The 15,757-nt window shown below is 66.2% G+C and overlaps 3 protein-coding genes across 5 annotated transcripts; 2 read left to right on the forward strand and 1 right to left on the reverse strand.

Moving 5' to 3' along the window:
- Window positions 1–807: 807 nt before the first annotated feature.
- Window positions 808–2,353, reverse strand: SSNA1 (SS nuclear autoantigen 1). Its single transcript, XM_070378622.1, has 3 exons — window positions 2,215–2,353; window positions 1,629–1,828; window positions 808–1,340 (listed from the first exon to the last, which is right to left on the reverse strand). The coding sequence occupies exons 1-3, from the start codon at window positions 2,264–2,266 to the stop codon at window positions 1,233–1,235; spliced, it is 360 nt and encodes a 119-aa protein (XP_070234723.1). The 5' UTR covers window positions 2,267–2,353; the 3' UTR covers window positions 808–1,232.
- A 47-nt stretch (window positions 2,354–2,400) lies between these two features.
- ANAPC2 (anaphase promoting complex subunit 2) lies at window positions 2,401–11,811 on the forward strand. Of its 2 annotated transcripts, none has more exons than XM_070378611.1 (13): window positions 2,401–2,579; window positions 2,788–3,410; window positions 4,594–4,726; window positions 5,548–5,722; window positions 6,089–6,208; window positions 6,438–6,555; window positions 7,147–7,328; window positions 7,712–7,853; window positions 8,151–8,226; window positions 8,300–8,503; window positions 10,870–10,999; window positions 11,232–11,467; window positions 11,541–11,811. In XM_070378611.1, exons 1-13 carry the CDS (start codon window positions 2,472–2,474, stop codon window positions 11,751–11,753), a joined length of 2,460 nt encoding a protein of 819 aa, XP_070234712.1. In that variant the 5' UTR covers window positions 2,401–2,471; the 3' UTR covers window positions 11,754–11,811. The 2 variants fall into 2 exon arrangements, with proteins under 2 accessions (XP_070234712.1, XP_070234713.1); XM_070378612.1 differs by having other exon boundaries at window positions 2,405–2,540.
- Window positions 11,812–14,073: 2,262 nt separating this feature from the next.
- On the forward strand, window positions 14,074–15,673 carry TMEM210 (transmembrane protein 210). 2 transcript variants are annotated; one of them, XM_070378629.1, is made up of 4 exons: window positions 14,074–14,161; window positions 14,283–14,418; window positions 14,638–14,667; window positions 14,793–15,673. In XM_070378629.1, the coding sequence occupies exons 1-4, from the start codon at window positions 14,074–14,076 to the stop codon at window positions 14,968–14,970; spliced, it is 432 nt and encodes a 143-aa protein (XP_070234730.1). In that variant the 3' UTR covers window positions 14,971–15,673. The 2 variants fall into 2 exon arrangements, with proteins under 2 accessions (XP_070234730.1, XP_005908717.2); XM_005908655.2 differs by having other exon boundaries at window positions 14,142–14,418.
- The last annotated feature ends 84 nt before the right edge of the window (window positions 15,674–15,757 follow it).

A 15,757-nucleotide genomic window follows, 5' to 3' on the forward strand; every position in this document is an offset into this window, starting at 1 on the left:
TCTGCCCTGTGAGTACCCCGGTCTCTAGGGCTCCCCCTGCTCCCAGAAGCAGCTCAGTGAGAGCTGTGGTGGGAGGCGGGACGCCAGGCAAGCTTTGTGGGGGCTGGAACTCTATGGGCCTGGGAGCGGGGGCACTACAGCTGTCGGGTCTGAAGGTTTTCCGGAAGGTTTTCCTCTTGGAATGTCAAGCCCAGGAGAAATGCCACCTGGCCAGGCTTGGGAGGGAGGAAGATGTTTTCCTGGAAGGGGTGGGCCCAGACTTCTGTAGACCTTTTTTACTGACACATGCTTCCCAATCTGCCCGACCTCAAGAGACAGCAGTTGTGGGGTCCCCAGCGGGGCTGACAGGCCAAGGAGATGGGCCCAGAGGACTCAGGATGGAGGGCTGGGCCCCAGGCTGCACGGACGCCGCTTGTGACCAGAGAGAGTGGGAAGCAAGGGTGCTATGCTGCCCCGCAGCGTTCGGAGTCCCTGGGCTGGAGTGCAGCTCTTCCCGGGGGCTCTAAGGCCAAGAAGGTCCCCTAGACCCAGCCTTATGCTAGAGGCCAGGAGCAGTGGCACCTTCAGTGAAGTGTGGGCTGTGTGCTAGGCTCAGAGGAAGCGGGTGTGGCAGAGGTCACAGGAAATGCTCAGGGGCACCCTTACCTCTATCCCTGAGGCCAACAAGGCTGGACACAGGGAAAGCCACTCCAGGCCCTCTTCTCTCCTTCAAAAAGAACCACATGTCAGCTGGGCCAGGGTTTTGTGTTCTGACTTGGGCGGGGGGGGTGCGGTTTGCATCTGGCAGCCCCATACTCTACACAGGCAGCAGGCTGGCATGGATCTTTACAAACTTTATTGACAGTCACAGGCCTCCAGGGCAAGCTCTGAGGTGACGAAGGGCCCCGGCCCCTCCCCCACTTGCCTGGGCACCTACCAGCTGAGGGAGGAAGTCTGGGGACTCCTGCGGTGCTAAGTTTAGAAGCAGGGCCTTCCCTGCAGCCCGGGGGGTGTGGGGGCCCTGCACAGAGCTACCCTCCCCAGAGCCTGCGTGAGTGCAGGACTGGGACCCCCACTGGGTGGGCTACACCCAGGGCCATCCTGTCACCCAGAGCCAATGGAGCTTGGCAGTTGCCTCTCTTGGCACCAAAGACAACAAAAGGAGAAAGCTGCTTCCCTGAAGAACAAAGATGCTTTGAAGACAGGCTTGCGGGGGGCGCTGACCACAGGCAGGACCCCCACCCGCGGCCTCATCAGCTCTCCTTGCCTCCACTGCTCTTCTGCTCTGAGGCTGTGGCCTTTGTCAGGTTCCCCGCTTCTCGCTTCAGGACACTAAGCAGAGTCTGCGAGCTCTCCAGGATCTGCGGACAGAGACACCAGCCAGTTAACACTCTTCCTCCCGTCGGAAGGTTGCCACAGCCCGGCGCCCTCTCCTATGCCGGGCCCTGCTCCCCTCTGAGTATAGCCCAAAGCCCACTGCTCACACCCTGGGAAGCCGGCTCACACCTCCGGCTGCCGCTGCTGCTCAGTCTGGAGCCAGCGACACGGCGACAAGACGCCAACAGTAGGACCCAGGCCGCGCTGTCACTCCACGGGGGCCGACGACCTGTCTAGGCGCCTCAGGGCCAGCACCCGGACCCGAGCCCCACCTTGAGGTAGGCGGCTTCTGTCTCCGCGATGGTCCGATCGAACTCGTTCCGAGAGGCGATCTTACGCGCCAGGTTCTCGTTGACTCGGGCCAGCTTCTCCGTCAGCTGCCTCACCTCGTTCTGCAGCCTCTGCTTCTCCTCCTCCTCCTGCTGGATCTGCCGGCACAGCTCCTCCCGCTTCTGGCACAGCTCCTCGATGCCTGGGACGGGCGGGGAGCGGGCGCGGTGGGCGCCGGGGGCTGCGGCGGGAACGGGAGCGCCGGCCCCAGCGCGCGAGGCGAGAGGCCAGTGAAGGCCCGGGCGCCCAGACCAGGCCGGCGGCCGGCGTCCCAGGGCGTCTGGCGTCTCAGAAGGCCCCGCGCGAGCCCCCATGCTGTCTGAGGGGCCGAGCGCGCCCAGGCCCCCGCACCCTGCTCGCGCCACACACGCCGGCTCTCGGGGCGGCCACTCCGCGGCTCCGCCCGGAGTCCGGGCCGCTCCGGCCGGAACAACCGCGCGCTGCGGGCCAGCACCGGCCCGGGCCCGCAGGCCGGCGACCCCGCCGCCCTCCCAGCCTGCCCGCCGGCCTCGCCGCGCGGCCACTCACACTTGACCAGCTCGTTGTTGTAATTCTGCAGCGCCGCGCCTTGCTGGGTCATGGTCGCCGCCGTGCCTCGCCGCCCCAACCGCCGCTGCCGCCCCCCTCGGCGCCTGCGCACGATCTCCGCTCGCCCCGCCCCCAGCAGCGTCACCGCCCCTGCGCCTCTCGCCGCGCACCGTGTGCGTCATCGTCGCGCGTGCGCGCCCAGCCCGGCGTCATCGCGGCGCGCCTCGCCGAGCGGCTCTGGGGGCTGGTGGTCGCAGATGGCGGCGGCGGCGGAGGCGGGCCGTGACGCGGGGCCTGCGCAGGAGCTGCTGGCGGCCTGGAACACCGTGAGCACTGGGCTGGTGCCTCCGGCCGCGCTGGGACTGGTGAGGCCCGAGAAGAGGGCGTCCGTCCTGGCTTCCCTCCGTGTTCCACAGCCCTTCCCTCGCGTGGGCCTGCGTCCCTGCGACGAAGGGCGGCGGGGTTCCAGTGGCCTTCCGTCCGCGCTGTCCCTTTCCCGCTTGTCCTTACCTGTCTCCACCCTCTCCACCTCCGCGCTGCGTCCCCTCCTCCTCACGGTTTTCTGTACTGCAGGCGTCCTCCCGGACCAGCGGTGCCGTCCCTCCAAAAGAGGAGGAGCTCCGGGCGGCGGTGGAAGTGCTCAGGGGCCACGGTCTGCACTCGGTCCTGGAGGAGTGGTTCGTAGAGGTGCTGCAGACCGACCTGCAGGCCAACATCTCCCTCGAGTTCTGGAATGCCATCTCTCAGCGCGAGAACTGTGCGGACGAACCCCAGTGCCTTCTGTTGCTCCTCGATGCTTTCGGTCTGCTGGAGAGCCGCCTGGATCCCTACCTGCGTAGTCTAGAGCTCCTGGAGAAATGGACTCGCCTGGGCTTGCTGATGGGCACCGGTGCTCAGGGGCTTCGGGAGAAGGTCCACACCACGTTGCGAGGCGTCCTGTTCTTTTCGACTCCCAGAGCTTTTCAGGAGATGATCCAGCGCCTCTATGGGCGCTTCTTGAGAGTTTACATGCAGAGTAAGAGAAAGGGGGAAGGAGGCACAGACCCGGAACTGGAGGGGGAGTTGGACAGCAGGTATGCCCGCCGCCGGTACTACCGCCTTCTGCAGAGCCCGCTGTGCGCGGGCTGCGGCAGTGACAAGCAGCGGTGCTGGTGCCGCCAGGCGCTGGAGCAGTTCCACCGGCTCAGCCAGGTCCTGTGAGTACTGCGCCTGCGCGCCCTGCGTCCCTGTCCCTCTCGGCTCCTGCTCGCCCCTCTGGGTCCAGCCCGCCCCTGCAGAGAGCTGGATGGCTGGCCGGGGGTGGTCTCTGCCACTTGCCCTGGTTCCCAAGGGTTCTCAGGGTGTGTGTGCTCTATGAGTTTATGCTTCTTGTCCTTGCCATGGGTGCATTTGTCATTCACCCTGGCTCAGAACTTTGTACTTTGCTTACACTAAGACTACATGATTCTCAGTTTCACAGCAGAATTCTGTTGTGCCTATTGTAAGCTCTCAGAAGTGGAATGACGTTTGTCTGGGAATTGAGAAAAGTACGGTTGCTATTTCTTCTCTGTAGAGCAAGTCAGAGATTAGACCAGCATGCTGGGCAAAGTGCTGGCCTTTCTAGCCTTGTGAGGAGGGAAGGATTCTGTCGTCCGACCCAGGTCGTGTCATAGGGGTCCCTGACTTTCTGTGGATGCTTACTTCTATAAAATACCTACTTTCCCATTATTTACTTGGCTGTGTTGGGTCTTGGCTGTGGCACGTGGGCTCTCTTGCTGTGCTGCATGGGCTTCTCTCTGGTTGTGGCCTGTGGGCTCAGAAGCTGCGGCGTGGGGCTTAGTTGCCCCATGACATATGGGATCTTAGTTCCCCAACCAGGAATTGAACCTGTATCCTCTGCATTGGGAGGATTCTTAACCCCTGGGCCACTCGGGACGTCCCGTGGCCCCTTATGATGGTTTTGTCAGTTTGAGTGACGTGGCAGCTGCACAGCTGTCAGAGTCTTCTCACGGGACTGAGGGTGTGGCGTGTTCCACAGAAGCTTTGTTCTCTTGGGGTTTCTGCCATCACGGGTCAGGATCAGCACTGAGAAGCAGAGACTGCTACATCTGTGGTAAACAGATGTACGTAATAAAAGTGTACGTGGCCGGAGCAGTGACGTCTTTAGCTATTGTTTGAGGGCCGTTGTTAGGAGGTGGACGAGGCCTCCACCCCAGTAGCCAGAGACGCTGACCCCTTGGGGAGAGCGGGAGGTGCCTTACCGGTGCTCTGTCATCTCAGCGGCTTTGCCTTGAATTCCCCGATGCGGTTTTGCCCCAGCGGGAGGGCTGCAGGAGGCTGTGCTGAGGGTGTGGGGCGGGTGCGTGTGCCGTGTGCAACACGGGCAGGGCTCTCCTCCAGGCACAGGCTCAGTCTGCTGGAGCGGGTCAGCGCCGAGGCTGTGACCAGCACCCTGCACCAGGTGACCCGGGAGCGGATGGAGGACCGTTGTCGGGGGGAGTACGAACGCTCCTTCCTGCGAGAGTTCCATAAGGTGAGGCCCTGCCCCCCGCCCACAGACGAGAAGAGGCTGCTGGCAAAACTGACTAGGTGCCTTGGCTTTAGAAGTGGGCAGAGTGTGGTGACCTGGGTGAATCAGGGCGCTGCTGGTGACTGAAGCTGTCTTGGTGCTGGGTGGAGGCTGGTCATCCTGGGCCCACCCTGGCGCCAGTGAGGAAGAGCCTGTGACATGCTTGCTGAGATCTGTGCAGGGCCACATGGCTAGAGGCAGCCCTAAGGTCTGGGCTGTCCCAGCGAGGGGCCTTGGGGTGTCCATGCTGTTGGGGCGTGGCCTGGGGCCTGCCCTGGGCTGCACAACATTGTGGGAGAGCTGGGCCCAACCGTGGGGCTCTCAGCCTGCCTCACTTCCCACCTGCCCTCCTCTGCTACATCCTGCTGCCTGTCTCCTGAGGACGTGTGTGCGCTGCAGTGCTGAGGGTGGGGTGGTGTTCAGTGCTGGGGCCCCTGCAGCGGGGTGTAGCGCACGCCTGGAGGCCCGGGGATAGCTGTCCTGTCCCCAGGCGGCAGACTGTCCGGGCCGTCTTGCTGCTGGCCGGGTGCGCGGTCCCCAGGGTGTGTCCGTCCACTCAGACGCAGCGCTCTCTGTGAGAGCTAGTGTGGCCGGAGACGAGCCTGGTGCTGGTGTGTGTGGGGGGAGGCCCTGGGAGGCCCCTTCAGGCCCCCATCTGCTGATCTCACTGTGCTCCTGGTCTCGGACAGGTGGCCTGGGGCTCCCAAGGCCCAGCCCGTGGCAGGCAGCTGCACCTCTGCCCTGGGCTTGGGCCCTGGAGCCCCACACCTGTGCTCTCCCGACAGTGGATTGAGAGAGTGGTCGGCTGGCTGGGCAAGGTGTTCCTGCAGGACGGCCCCAGCAGGCCCGCGTCCCCAGAGCCGGGCACCACCCTGCGCCGCTGGCGGTGCCACGTGCAGAGGTTCTTCTACCGCATCTACGCCGGCCTGCGCATCGAGGAGCTCTTCAGCATCATCCGAGGTCAGCCCGCCCGCCGGGAGCCCCTGCGCTCGCCTCTGCCCTCAGCCTGCGATGGGGGTCAGGGACACCAGGACCCCTGCCTCTGGAGCACAGCCGGGCCCCACCCAGCATCCACATTGGGCAGGAGAGGCGCCTTGTCTGCCCCCTAGCTCTGCACTGGCCCTTGGGCTCTGCTCCGCCCATCTGCTCCTCGGGGTGGCTGTGCTCAAGGGTGCGGGCCCCTGAGGGCACAGGGGCCACACCTGGCCCCCCGCAGGGCCTCTCTCTGCAGCCTGTGGAGGTGTGGCCGCTCACCCTCCAGGCCTCCGTCCACCTGTCTGTGGGCACACCACGTGTGCACGTGCCAGGATCAGCCTTTCCCCACAGACTTCCCGGATTCCAGGCCCGCTGTGGAAGACCTCAAGTACTGCCTGGAGAGGACCGACCAGAGGCCGCAGCTGCTCGTGTCCCTCAAGGCTGCCCTGGAGACGCGGCTGCTCCACCCAGGTAGAGCCTGGGAGGGGTGAAGAAGCTTTTCTGTGGCCCTCGGGGGCGGGGTTCTGCCGCAGCCTGTGAGAACAGGTCCACTCTTCAGTACCGGCGGTGGGGCTGGAGGAGGGGCAGTACCGCAGATCACGTACTGGGGGTGACGGCGCAGTGGGACCTGTGGGTCACCTGACCGGGGTGTCTGTCTCCGCGTCACTGTGTTGCTCGGGGTCTCCTGTCCCGACCGCAGGCGTGAACACGTGTGACATCATCACCCTGTACATCTCTGCTATCAAGGCGCTGCGCGTGCTGGACCCATCCATGGTTGTCCTGGAGGTGGCCTGTGAGCCCATTCGCCGGTACCTGCGGTGAGCGCGGGGCAGCTGAGGGAACCCTCAGGGCCCCCAGCCCCACTTGTGCTGCTGAGCCCCTGCAGGCCTTGGTGGAGCAAAAGGACGTGGTCCCCTGGGCACCAGGCGTCCTCCCAGGTTGGGCAGCCCAGCTGGGCGCCTTCCTTTTGCCAGTGCTGGCCGTGGGCCTGCAGCCCAGGGTCACCACACCCGTGTGCCGGCCAAGAGCCAGGTCAGCGCAGATGGACACACAGGCTCAACTTTGCCTCTTTGCGAGCTGGCCCAGGGCTGATGGGAGGGACGGGTCTTGTGTTGGCCTTTTCACCCCGGGGAGCAGCCTCTTGACTGTTGGCCAAGGAGCGCAGCCAGCCAGGAGCCCCTGGGGCAGTAGAGACTTGAGCCTGCTGGCCCCTGGCCCTGCGTGGCTTGGCCCGGATGTGTCTTGTCGTCTCAGCCCCTGATGCAGGACACAGTGGCTTTTTAAATTTGGGGGGTGGCAGTGGAGTCTGATGGCCTTGCCTTCAGCATGTGCCTGCTGGGTGCTGCCTGCGGGGGTCGGTGGGGTCACGGGGTTGGCTGGAGCAGGCGACGAGGGCTCGTGTTCACCAGGACGCGTGAGGACACAGTGCGGCAGATTGTGGCGGGGCTGACGGGGGACTCGGATGGGACGGGCGACTTGGCTGTTGAGCTGTCCAAGACGGACCCTGCGAGCCTAGAGACCGGGCAGGACAGTGAGGACGACTCTGGCGAGCCGGAGGACTGGGTCCCTGACCCTGTGGATGCAGATCCAGGTCAGCGTCAGGCAGCCCTGCGAGGCCTGGGGTCGTAGGGGGGCCCAGTCGGGTCGGAGCTCTGGCCTCCAGGTTGTCGCTGCATGCACTCGAGCTTTAGGAGGTCCTTGGTCCATGCCCGACCTGGCCTGGTTCCCCAGGGTGCTTCCCCTGGCTGGCTGGGCCCACGTGGACTGTGGCCCCCATCAGAGCCCTAGGGGGTGCCCTGCCTGCCCCCCCACCCCGCCCCCTGGCCCTGCTGCTTCCGCTGGAGGAGGGGCAGGTTTCGGCACGTCTGCACCAGGGACCCAGAGCCAGGCCTCACGCGGGGGTGCAGTGGGTAGGCTACTCGGCGCAGACGGTGCCGCTTCCACGTATGAGGTGCCCGTGTGCCTGGCCTCCAGGAAAGTCCAGCTCCAAGCGGCGCTCCTCAGACATCATCAGCCTGCTGGTCAGCATCTATGGCAGCAAGGACCTCTTCATCAATGAGTACCGTTCGCTGCTAGCCGACCGCCTGCTGCACCAATTCAGCTTCAGCCCTGAGCGGTGAGGCCTGCGGGGTCGCCCTGCGTCCAGGGAAGGCGTGGCCCTGACTCAGGACAGTTGTCCTCTGTCAGCTCCAGTGTACAGTGGAGACGAGCACGGTCCCCAGGCGCGGCAGGGACCAGCCTGTGCTGGACCGCTGCCTGGGTGCCTGGGGACGGCCTAAGAACTTGGAGTGGCCGCTCCTGGGGCCCCCGCCTGGACCCCTGGGCTGGGGGACGGGGGTGCAGGGCGCTGGGTGTCGCCCGCAGGGGCTGGCTGGGGCAGGGGCACTGAGCCCTCAGAGACGCGTGCTTGCAGGGAGATTCGCAACGTGGAGCTGCTGAAACTGCGCTTTGGCGAGGCCCCGATGCACTTCTGTGAGGTCATGCTCAAGGTAGGCGCCCGGGCTCCACGCAGCCGCCTGGTCCCCGCCCCCGCCCAGACCCTCAGGAGGCCCGTCTCCCCAGGACATGGCGGACTCGCGCCGCATCAACGCCAACATCCGGGAGGAGGACGAGAAGCGGCCCGCCGAGGAGCAGCCGCCCTTCGGAGTCTATGCCGTCATCCTGTCCAGCGAGTTCTGGCCGCCCTTCAAGGACGAGAAGCTGGAGGTCCCCGAGGACATCAGGGAGGCCCTGGAGGTCTACTGCCGGAAGTACGAGAAGCTGAAGGTAGGGCTGTGCTGCTGCGGCCGCGGGCGCCTCGGGCGAGTCCTGTGTCTGCTCTGGGATCCACGCCCTCTGGCTCTCCCTGGAGCCCATGTGTGCGCACGCTCCACGCTCTGCTGTGCCCGACGGTGCTGGCGCGAGTCTTGACCCTGGGCTGCCTCTGCAACGTCCGCCCGCTTGTTCTCAGAACCCAGGGCTGGTGGCAGTGCTTGGCCCAGGACACCCACTGTGTCGCCTCGGTGGGTGTCTCCAGGGAGTCTCCTGGCTTCTCTTGGGGTATTTGGCGGCTCCTCTGGGTTTGCTGTGAGCCGGCGCCGGGGCGGGCTGGGTGTGGCTGTTAAGGTTGAAGACCTGAGGTTCTGAGTCGGGAGAGGCTCAGCGCTGGAGAGCTGATCATAGGGGCTTCCTTCCAGAGCCAGGGGAGGGCGGCGGGGGCCAGGGTCCTGGAGCCCGCCTGTGCTCCCCGCCTCAGCCGCACACACCCCTTCCTGGCTAAAGACATCTGAGGGGCCCTCCCCAGCCTCCCTCTGTGCCCCAGCACGCCTGTCAGGAGAGGCCCCACCAGCTTCCTCCAGGGCGTCCCCCTGGGTCCGAAGGCAGACTCAGACACGGCCCCCTTCTCAGGTTGGTGCGCCCAATGAGACAGCTGTCCTCCAGCTGGGTGCTGGAGCGCCTGGGGGGGCCTCTGCTCCCCCCAGCGGGTCTCCTGCCCGAGGGCGGTGCTGCATACATGGGGGTGGTCATGGCCTCTGCTGCTGGCCACCCAGCTGTCCCGCTGCAGACCCGAGTTGGGGTTGAAAAGGTCACAGTTTGGAGCCACAGCGCCTGGTTAGGACCCGGCCAGCTGCTGACTGTGGAGAGCTTCAGCATCACGTTCCCTTCAGAGCCGTGGAGGCTGCGGGACTCGGGGCAGCGCTTGGCCCAGAGTCACCCTACCGGTGTCCCCGGTGGTGGCCGTAACAAAGACCACAGACAGGTGCCTTAAACACGACAGAGACCTGTTTTCTCAGTTGCAGCATCTGTCAAGGGCATCTGTGACATCAACAGAAACTCAATTCAGGGTGTTAGCAGGGCTGTGCCCCCTCCACAGGCTCCAAGAGAGGGTCCTCTGTCCTCTCGTGGTGGCCGAGCTCCAGGTGCTCCTGGCTGTGGGTGCGTCGCTCTGACCCCAGCTCGTGTTACCCGGCCTCTCCCAGTGTCTGGTGCAGAGTTCCCTCTTCCTCTGAGGACCCCAGGCCCCACTCCGTGTGACCGTACCTTAACAAGCTGCCTTTAGGGACCCAGGCCAGCATCTCTGCCCTGCTGGGGCGTGCACGCAGGTCTCAGCGTCCAGTGCCCGGACCGGGGCTCCCGTGCCTCTCCTGCTCCCCCCCGTGCTGGTCCCGGGACGCTGCTGGCTGGTGTGGCTGTGACACAGCTCCCCTCTCGGGCCCCGTGGAGGTGCGCTCTGTCGCGGGGTGCGTGGCGTGGTGCGCTCCTTTGGGCTCGCCGGTCCTCCTTGGATTCCCCCTCGGTTCACACGAGCAGTGAGGAAGCTGCAGGCTGCACTTCCCACACTTCACTTGGAAATCTCAGCCCAGCATCCCGCGTCTCCCTCCAGCCCTCTCACCCCAGCGGAGCTGTCTCTGCTGTTCCTTCAGCGGCCGCCTTGCAGTCGTTTCCAGGGGCGCTGCGACAGGCCTCACCGGAAGGGCCTTTTGGGTTGTGTTTCTCCCTGTAGTCTCCCCAGGGCAACCCTGGCTTCACGAGCACGCAGCTCAGAACGTTCCAAGTCCTCCCCTCCCCCAGCGCCACAGCCAGAGCTGTGTTTCTGGGAAAGGTGCTTGCTCCAGCAGCACGCTCCGCCCGCACTGAGGTCTATCACCATTCCGCGGTGGCCGTGACAAAGCCTGCTCGCCAGGTGGCAGAGCGGTAGGACCTGCTCCTGGCCCTGTAGGCTGGGTCTGTGGTGGAGGGCTGGGCGGGGCTGCGGGCCTCCTGGAGGCTGCAGACCAGTCCCTCCCCCATCTTCCAGCTCCACTCTGCTTCCCGTGTCTGCGCACCCACCCTCTGACAGGTACACCGGTCTATTAGGTTAGGGCCCGCGTCCCTCCCAGACCTTGTCTTCCCTACCAACATCTGCAGGTCAGGTCACGTTCTGAGATCCTGGGATCAAGAAGTGGGCATGTCTCGTGGGGACACGGTGGCCTGGCTGTTGGGTGCTGCTTGCTGAGGGGAGGAAACTGGAACCCCACCGGGTGCTGGTTTGGCTGCCACTGCAGCTGCCACCCGCCGGGTGGGGGTGGAGCCCTTCCCCGCCTGCTCCCAGGTTGTAAAGCCTGGTCCAGCGGGACCCGCCGAACGGCCCGCGCTGACCCTGTCCTCCCCAGGCCATGCGGACGCTCAGCTGGAAGCACACCCTGGGCTTGGTGACAATGGACGTGGAGCTGGCTGACCGCACCCTGTCCGTGGCGGTGACCCCGGTGCAGGCTGTGGTCTTGCTGTATTTCCAGGACCAAGGTGAGCTCCCCAGCCGCGCCCACCCCCGACCCCACCCCACCCCAGCCGGCCCCGCCCCACCCCAGCCGGCCCCGCCTCAGCCACGCCCCTAGGAGGACACGCCCCGTTTCCCGAGGAGGGTGGGCGGGCCCGAGCGGCTCCCCGCCGCCAGCCCCTCCCCCAGGTCCTGCCGAGCTGGGCCCGCGAGGGGCACAGCGGAGCCCGCCCGCCCACGCCCGCCGCCTGCCCGCAGCCAGCTGGGGCCTGGAGGAGCTGAGCGAGGCGGTGAAGATGCCGGCCGCGCTGCTGCGGCGCCGCCTGTCCGTGTGGCTGCAGCAGGGCGTGCTGCGCGAGGAGCCGGCCGGCACCTTCTCGGTAGTGGAGGAAGAGCGGCCGCAGGACCGAGATAACATGGTGCTGGTCGACAGCGACGACGAGAGCGACTCGGGCCTGGCCTCGCAAGCCGACCAGAAGGAGGAGGAGCTGCTGGTGCGCCCGGCCCGCCCGCGGGGGCGGGGGGCGGGGGTGGGGCGGGGCGGCCTGACCGTGGCTGTTCCCCCAGCTCTTCTGGACGTACATCCAGGCCATGCTGACCAACCTGGAGAGCCTGTCGCTGGAGCGCATCTACAGCATGCTGCGCATGTTCGTGGTCACCGGCCCCGCGCTGGCCGAGATCGACCTGCAGGAGCTCCAGGGCTTCCTGCAGAGGAAGGTGCGCGACCAGCAGCTCGTCTATTCCGCCGGCGTCTACCGCCTGCCCAAGAGTTGTGGCTGAGCCGCCGCCAGGCCCCGCCCGCGCCCCCCCAGAATGCGAGTAAAGAGATGGTTCTTCATGCTCCGTGTCGTGTCAGCTCTGTGGCCCCAGGGACACATGCTCAGGCCCTCCCCGCGCCGCCGACTCTGGGCGTGTGCTCCGGTTCTGCACATCTGGCCTCCTCGCATCCAGGCAGAGAGGGTCCCCCCAGCAGGTGGGGGCTGCACACCTGTGTGGGCTCCAGGCCGGGAGGAGTCCTGGCACATGAGTGTCCGGTCACCGTGGCTAACGAAAACCCACGTCAGGCTCGTGGCTCCGGCCAATGAGGGGCAGCCAACTGGGAAACAGACCTCCTGGATCTCTGCCCAAGGGCCCCCAGCCCTGGCCTCACCCCTCTGGCCTTGGAGAGAACTCGGGTCCCCCTCCCTCTACCCGGCCTGAGGGTCCAGACCCCAGTGCTGGGCTGAGAGCCCCAGGGCTCCTGTGGCCCCAGGGTGTTGTCAGAACGTGTGAGGCGGGTGGGCAGACAGGTGGCCCCTCGCATCTGCAGCGCGAGGGGCTGCCTGTGTCCCCGCTGTGGTCTAGCAGTCAGTGCTGGGGGCTGACAGTGAGGCGTGCTTTCTGAAAGACCCACCCCTCCCACGCCCCTGAGGTGTGCTTGGGGGTGCCCGGGGGCCAGGCTGTTCCCCCAAGGGAGAGGCCGGGCCCAGGGAGCCAGCCGCCCCCAGGGCTGCGCACAGGCCCCGTCCAGCCGCTCTGGAGGCCCAGCACTGGCCCCGCCCCAGCTCCCAGGAGGCGGTGGGGTGGGTGTTGGTGCCAGGCCTGAGGCCTTCAAGCTGTGCTGAGCATCACAGGCACTGCAGCCCAACCTTCATTCATTCAGCTTGTCTGGCTGGACCCGCTCAATCCTGGTGGCACTGCCGCCCCAGGTGACAAAGGCCCTTCAGGACAAGCGTCTGCACTGCCCACCCCCTCCGCAGGGCGTCCCAGGCCCCCTGGCTCCCCCGGTCTCACCCCAGCGCCCCTCCTGTCCTGTTCTGCTTGAGGGCCCCAGTGCTGGCTTTGCTTCCAGGGCCCTTCCCTTTTTTTTGGCCACACCAAGGGTCATCTGGGGTCTCGATTCCCCGATCAGGGACTGAACCCCAGCCGTGGCAGGGGCACCCGGAGCCCTGACCGCAGGGCCACCAGGAGCTCGCTCTAAGACTCCTTACGCCCCAGGTTGGGGTTTGCCACGGGGTTTGAAGGAAGACGTGGAGGGCCTCGCAGAGCCTGAGGGGTCTGTGGATGGTGAGGGGCTGGCAGGTGTCCCCTTTGGACTCGGACCACCCGGGGGCTGTGCTGTGGTCACGGGAAGAGGACTTCCTGCCTGGCACTGGGCTGGGCCTGTCTTCGTTGTCCTAGCCTGGGTGAAACCGGCTGGACCGGCCTGGCAGGGTGGCATTGCCGGCCCCTGGGCATGGGCACACCTGCCCCAAGTCCCTCTGGACTCTGCACGAGCGTGTGAAACCCAGCGTCTCAAGTCACTGCCTCAGTCATCGGGTGCAGAGGTGTGCCAGGAGCCGCCCCCAGGAAGTGGCACCGTGCGAGGGTCAGGGAAGTCCCTGGCAACCAGGGTTTGGCTGCAGCCCCCAGTGCCTTGGAGGGTCAGGTGTGGGACAGGTATTTCCTCCTGCTGCCTGAGTTTGCTTGCCAGGTCCTTAGGGGAAGGGCTGAGGTTAACTTGGAGCTCCCACGAGCCGCACTTGTCTGGTGTGTGGGAAGGTCACACAGGGAACAGACCGCAGAGCTGGCCATGAGTTCTAACTAACAACACAACTAACCCAGAGCTCCAGACGCTGTCATAGTGGTTTAAGAGCCGCCTGCTCAAGGGTGTTCTGCGAACACTGCCAGGTCCCAGGCCCAGGCCTCCTGCTCTGGGGAGTGTGGGGACATTAGTCAGCTGCACCCCAGGCCAGCCTCCCTCCACCAAGCTGCTGCAGCCCTCATCCTGACAAACAGAGGCTGGGGCTTGCCCACTGTGGGCTTTCCAGGCCGCCGCCTCCCTGCCCCCAGGGGCCCCAGTACAGGTGGTACCGCTTCCCATGAAGTGGTCCTCCCCCAAGGCCAGGGCAGCCCCGCCGCCACCCTGCCTCAGACCTGGCCGGGGCACTCCAGGCCGCCCTATCAGCCCTGTCCATCCTGGGGACCAACTGCCCAGGGCTCCCCGAGGCCCCCAGCTCCCAGGGCAGCGAAGCTCCAGGAGAGGCCCTGCCCCCGCCCTTCCTGCCTCACAGCTCCATTGTGAGGTCAGCGCCTTCCGCCAAGCTCCGGCCAGAGGCGTGCGGCGGGCCGGGGGCTGGACATGGCCGCCTGTCCCCAGCCCGACTCCCGCCTGCTCGGCGGCCCCCTCGGCCTCATGTGCCTGTCCCTTTTGCTCATCCCTGCTGCAGGTGCGGCCTCCCCCAGCCCCGGCCATGCCCAGCCAGGCCCAGGGGCCGCGGGGGCGGGGTTCACAGGTCGGCCACTGGCAGGTGACTCGGGCCCCTTGGCTGCCCGGCCGTGTCTCTGCAGCTGGAGCCTACTGCGAGTGCAGCCTCGGCCTCAGCCGCGAGGCCCTCATCGCCCTGCTGGTGGTGCTGGCGGGCATCAGTGCTAGCTGCTTCTGCGCCCTGGTCATCGTGGCCGTTGGTGTCATTCGAGCCAAGGGGTGCGTGAATCCCAGGGCTGACCGGCGGGGGGCGGGTGGGGACTGTGGGTCAAGCTGTCCCCCCAGCCTCCCAGTCTCACCGGGTGAGGTCAGCAGGACTTGGGAAGGATGTCTCTCAGACTGGGTTAGGGAGAGGTGGAGGGGGGGCACCTCTGGACGCTTGGAGGCCAGCTGCGTTGTTCACAGACTCACGCCTCACCTTTATCCCCCCCACCCCAGTGAAACGTGCCCTGCACACATGGACAGCAGGTGAGTGACCCCAGGGGAGGGCCCCAAGGGTGAGCTGTGCCCCTGGGAGGTGGAGGCCCCCGGGAGGTGGAAGCCTGGGTGGCCGGGGCGGCCTGCAGCCGGCCTGACCAGGCCGTGCTGCGCAGGATGGTGGGGCACTTCGGGGTGCAGGAAGACCGCATGGACCTGCGCACGGTGCACGTGGAGTCCCACCTCATGGACCCCGACATGGCGGTCCCCATGATGCAGCCCCTGGAAGAGCATGGCCTCGTGACCATCACCATGGACCCGACCCTGGAGGAGCCGCCCCCCCCACCTGAGTAGGGCTTCGGGCGCTGGGGGGAGGGGAATTAAACAGTATTTAGTTACTCTGTGCTGTCCTCCCTGGGCCCCTCTGGGGAGTGTCTGCGGTGGGGGGGCCCTGCACGCATCTGGTCGCCCTCTTTCTCTTCAGTGGGGTGCCCGCTCTAGGCTCGCGCTGTCCACCCTCCGGGCAGGGGTCCACACCTCTGGGAGTCTGCACTTCCTGCACGCCTCAGCCCGGGTCCTCCCTGCCTCAGCCCGGGTCCTCCCTGCCTCTGCCTGCCGCTTCGTCCCGTGAAGCCCGCAGGCCTCCGCCCCTGCCCCTGCCCCACCCCGGGAAAATGCCAAGACAGGACCTGTGACTCGCCCGAGTCCAGAGAAGCAGCATGTGACCGGAGGACTTGGGCTGGTGGCCCTGCCCCACCCACGCGTCTCCTTGAGGTTCCGGGAGAGCCCTTGGGGGGCAGGAGAGGGGGGCAGGTGACTGCCTCCCCTTCCTCAGGGGTGCCGTCCTCCCCCTGCCCCCCACCACATCTCCTGGACCCTGGGCTCAGGGACCCCTCAACCGTCCACCATGGGGATGGGGCCGTGCTAGGTGGGGACTGCTGTGTGCGCCCTGGGATCACTTGCTGAGTGGAGACAGAGGGGGTGAGCAGCAGGGCGCACCGGCTCCCATGTTGTGTCGCTGTTGTGAGTTCGGCGAGGGAGAGATTGTGGGGGATGGCGTGGTCCAGTTGCTCAGGCCTCCTGGGGTCACAGGATGGCGAACCACACAGGTGAGGACTGGGCGCGGTCTTTACAGCGCTGC

This window comes from Bos mutus, chromosome 11 (genome assembly GCF_027580195.1).
Source record: "Bos mutus isolate GX-2022 chromosome 11, NWIPB_WYAK_1.1, whole genome shotgun sequence".
Taxonomy (NCBI): domain Eukaryota; kingdom Metazoa; phylum Chordata; class Mammalia; order Artiodactyla; family Bovidae; genus Bos; species Bos mutus.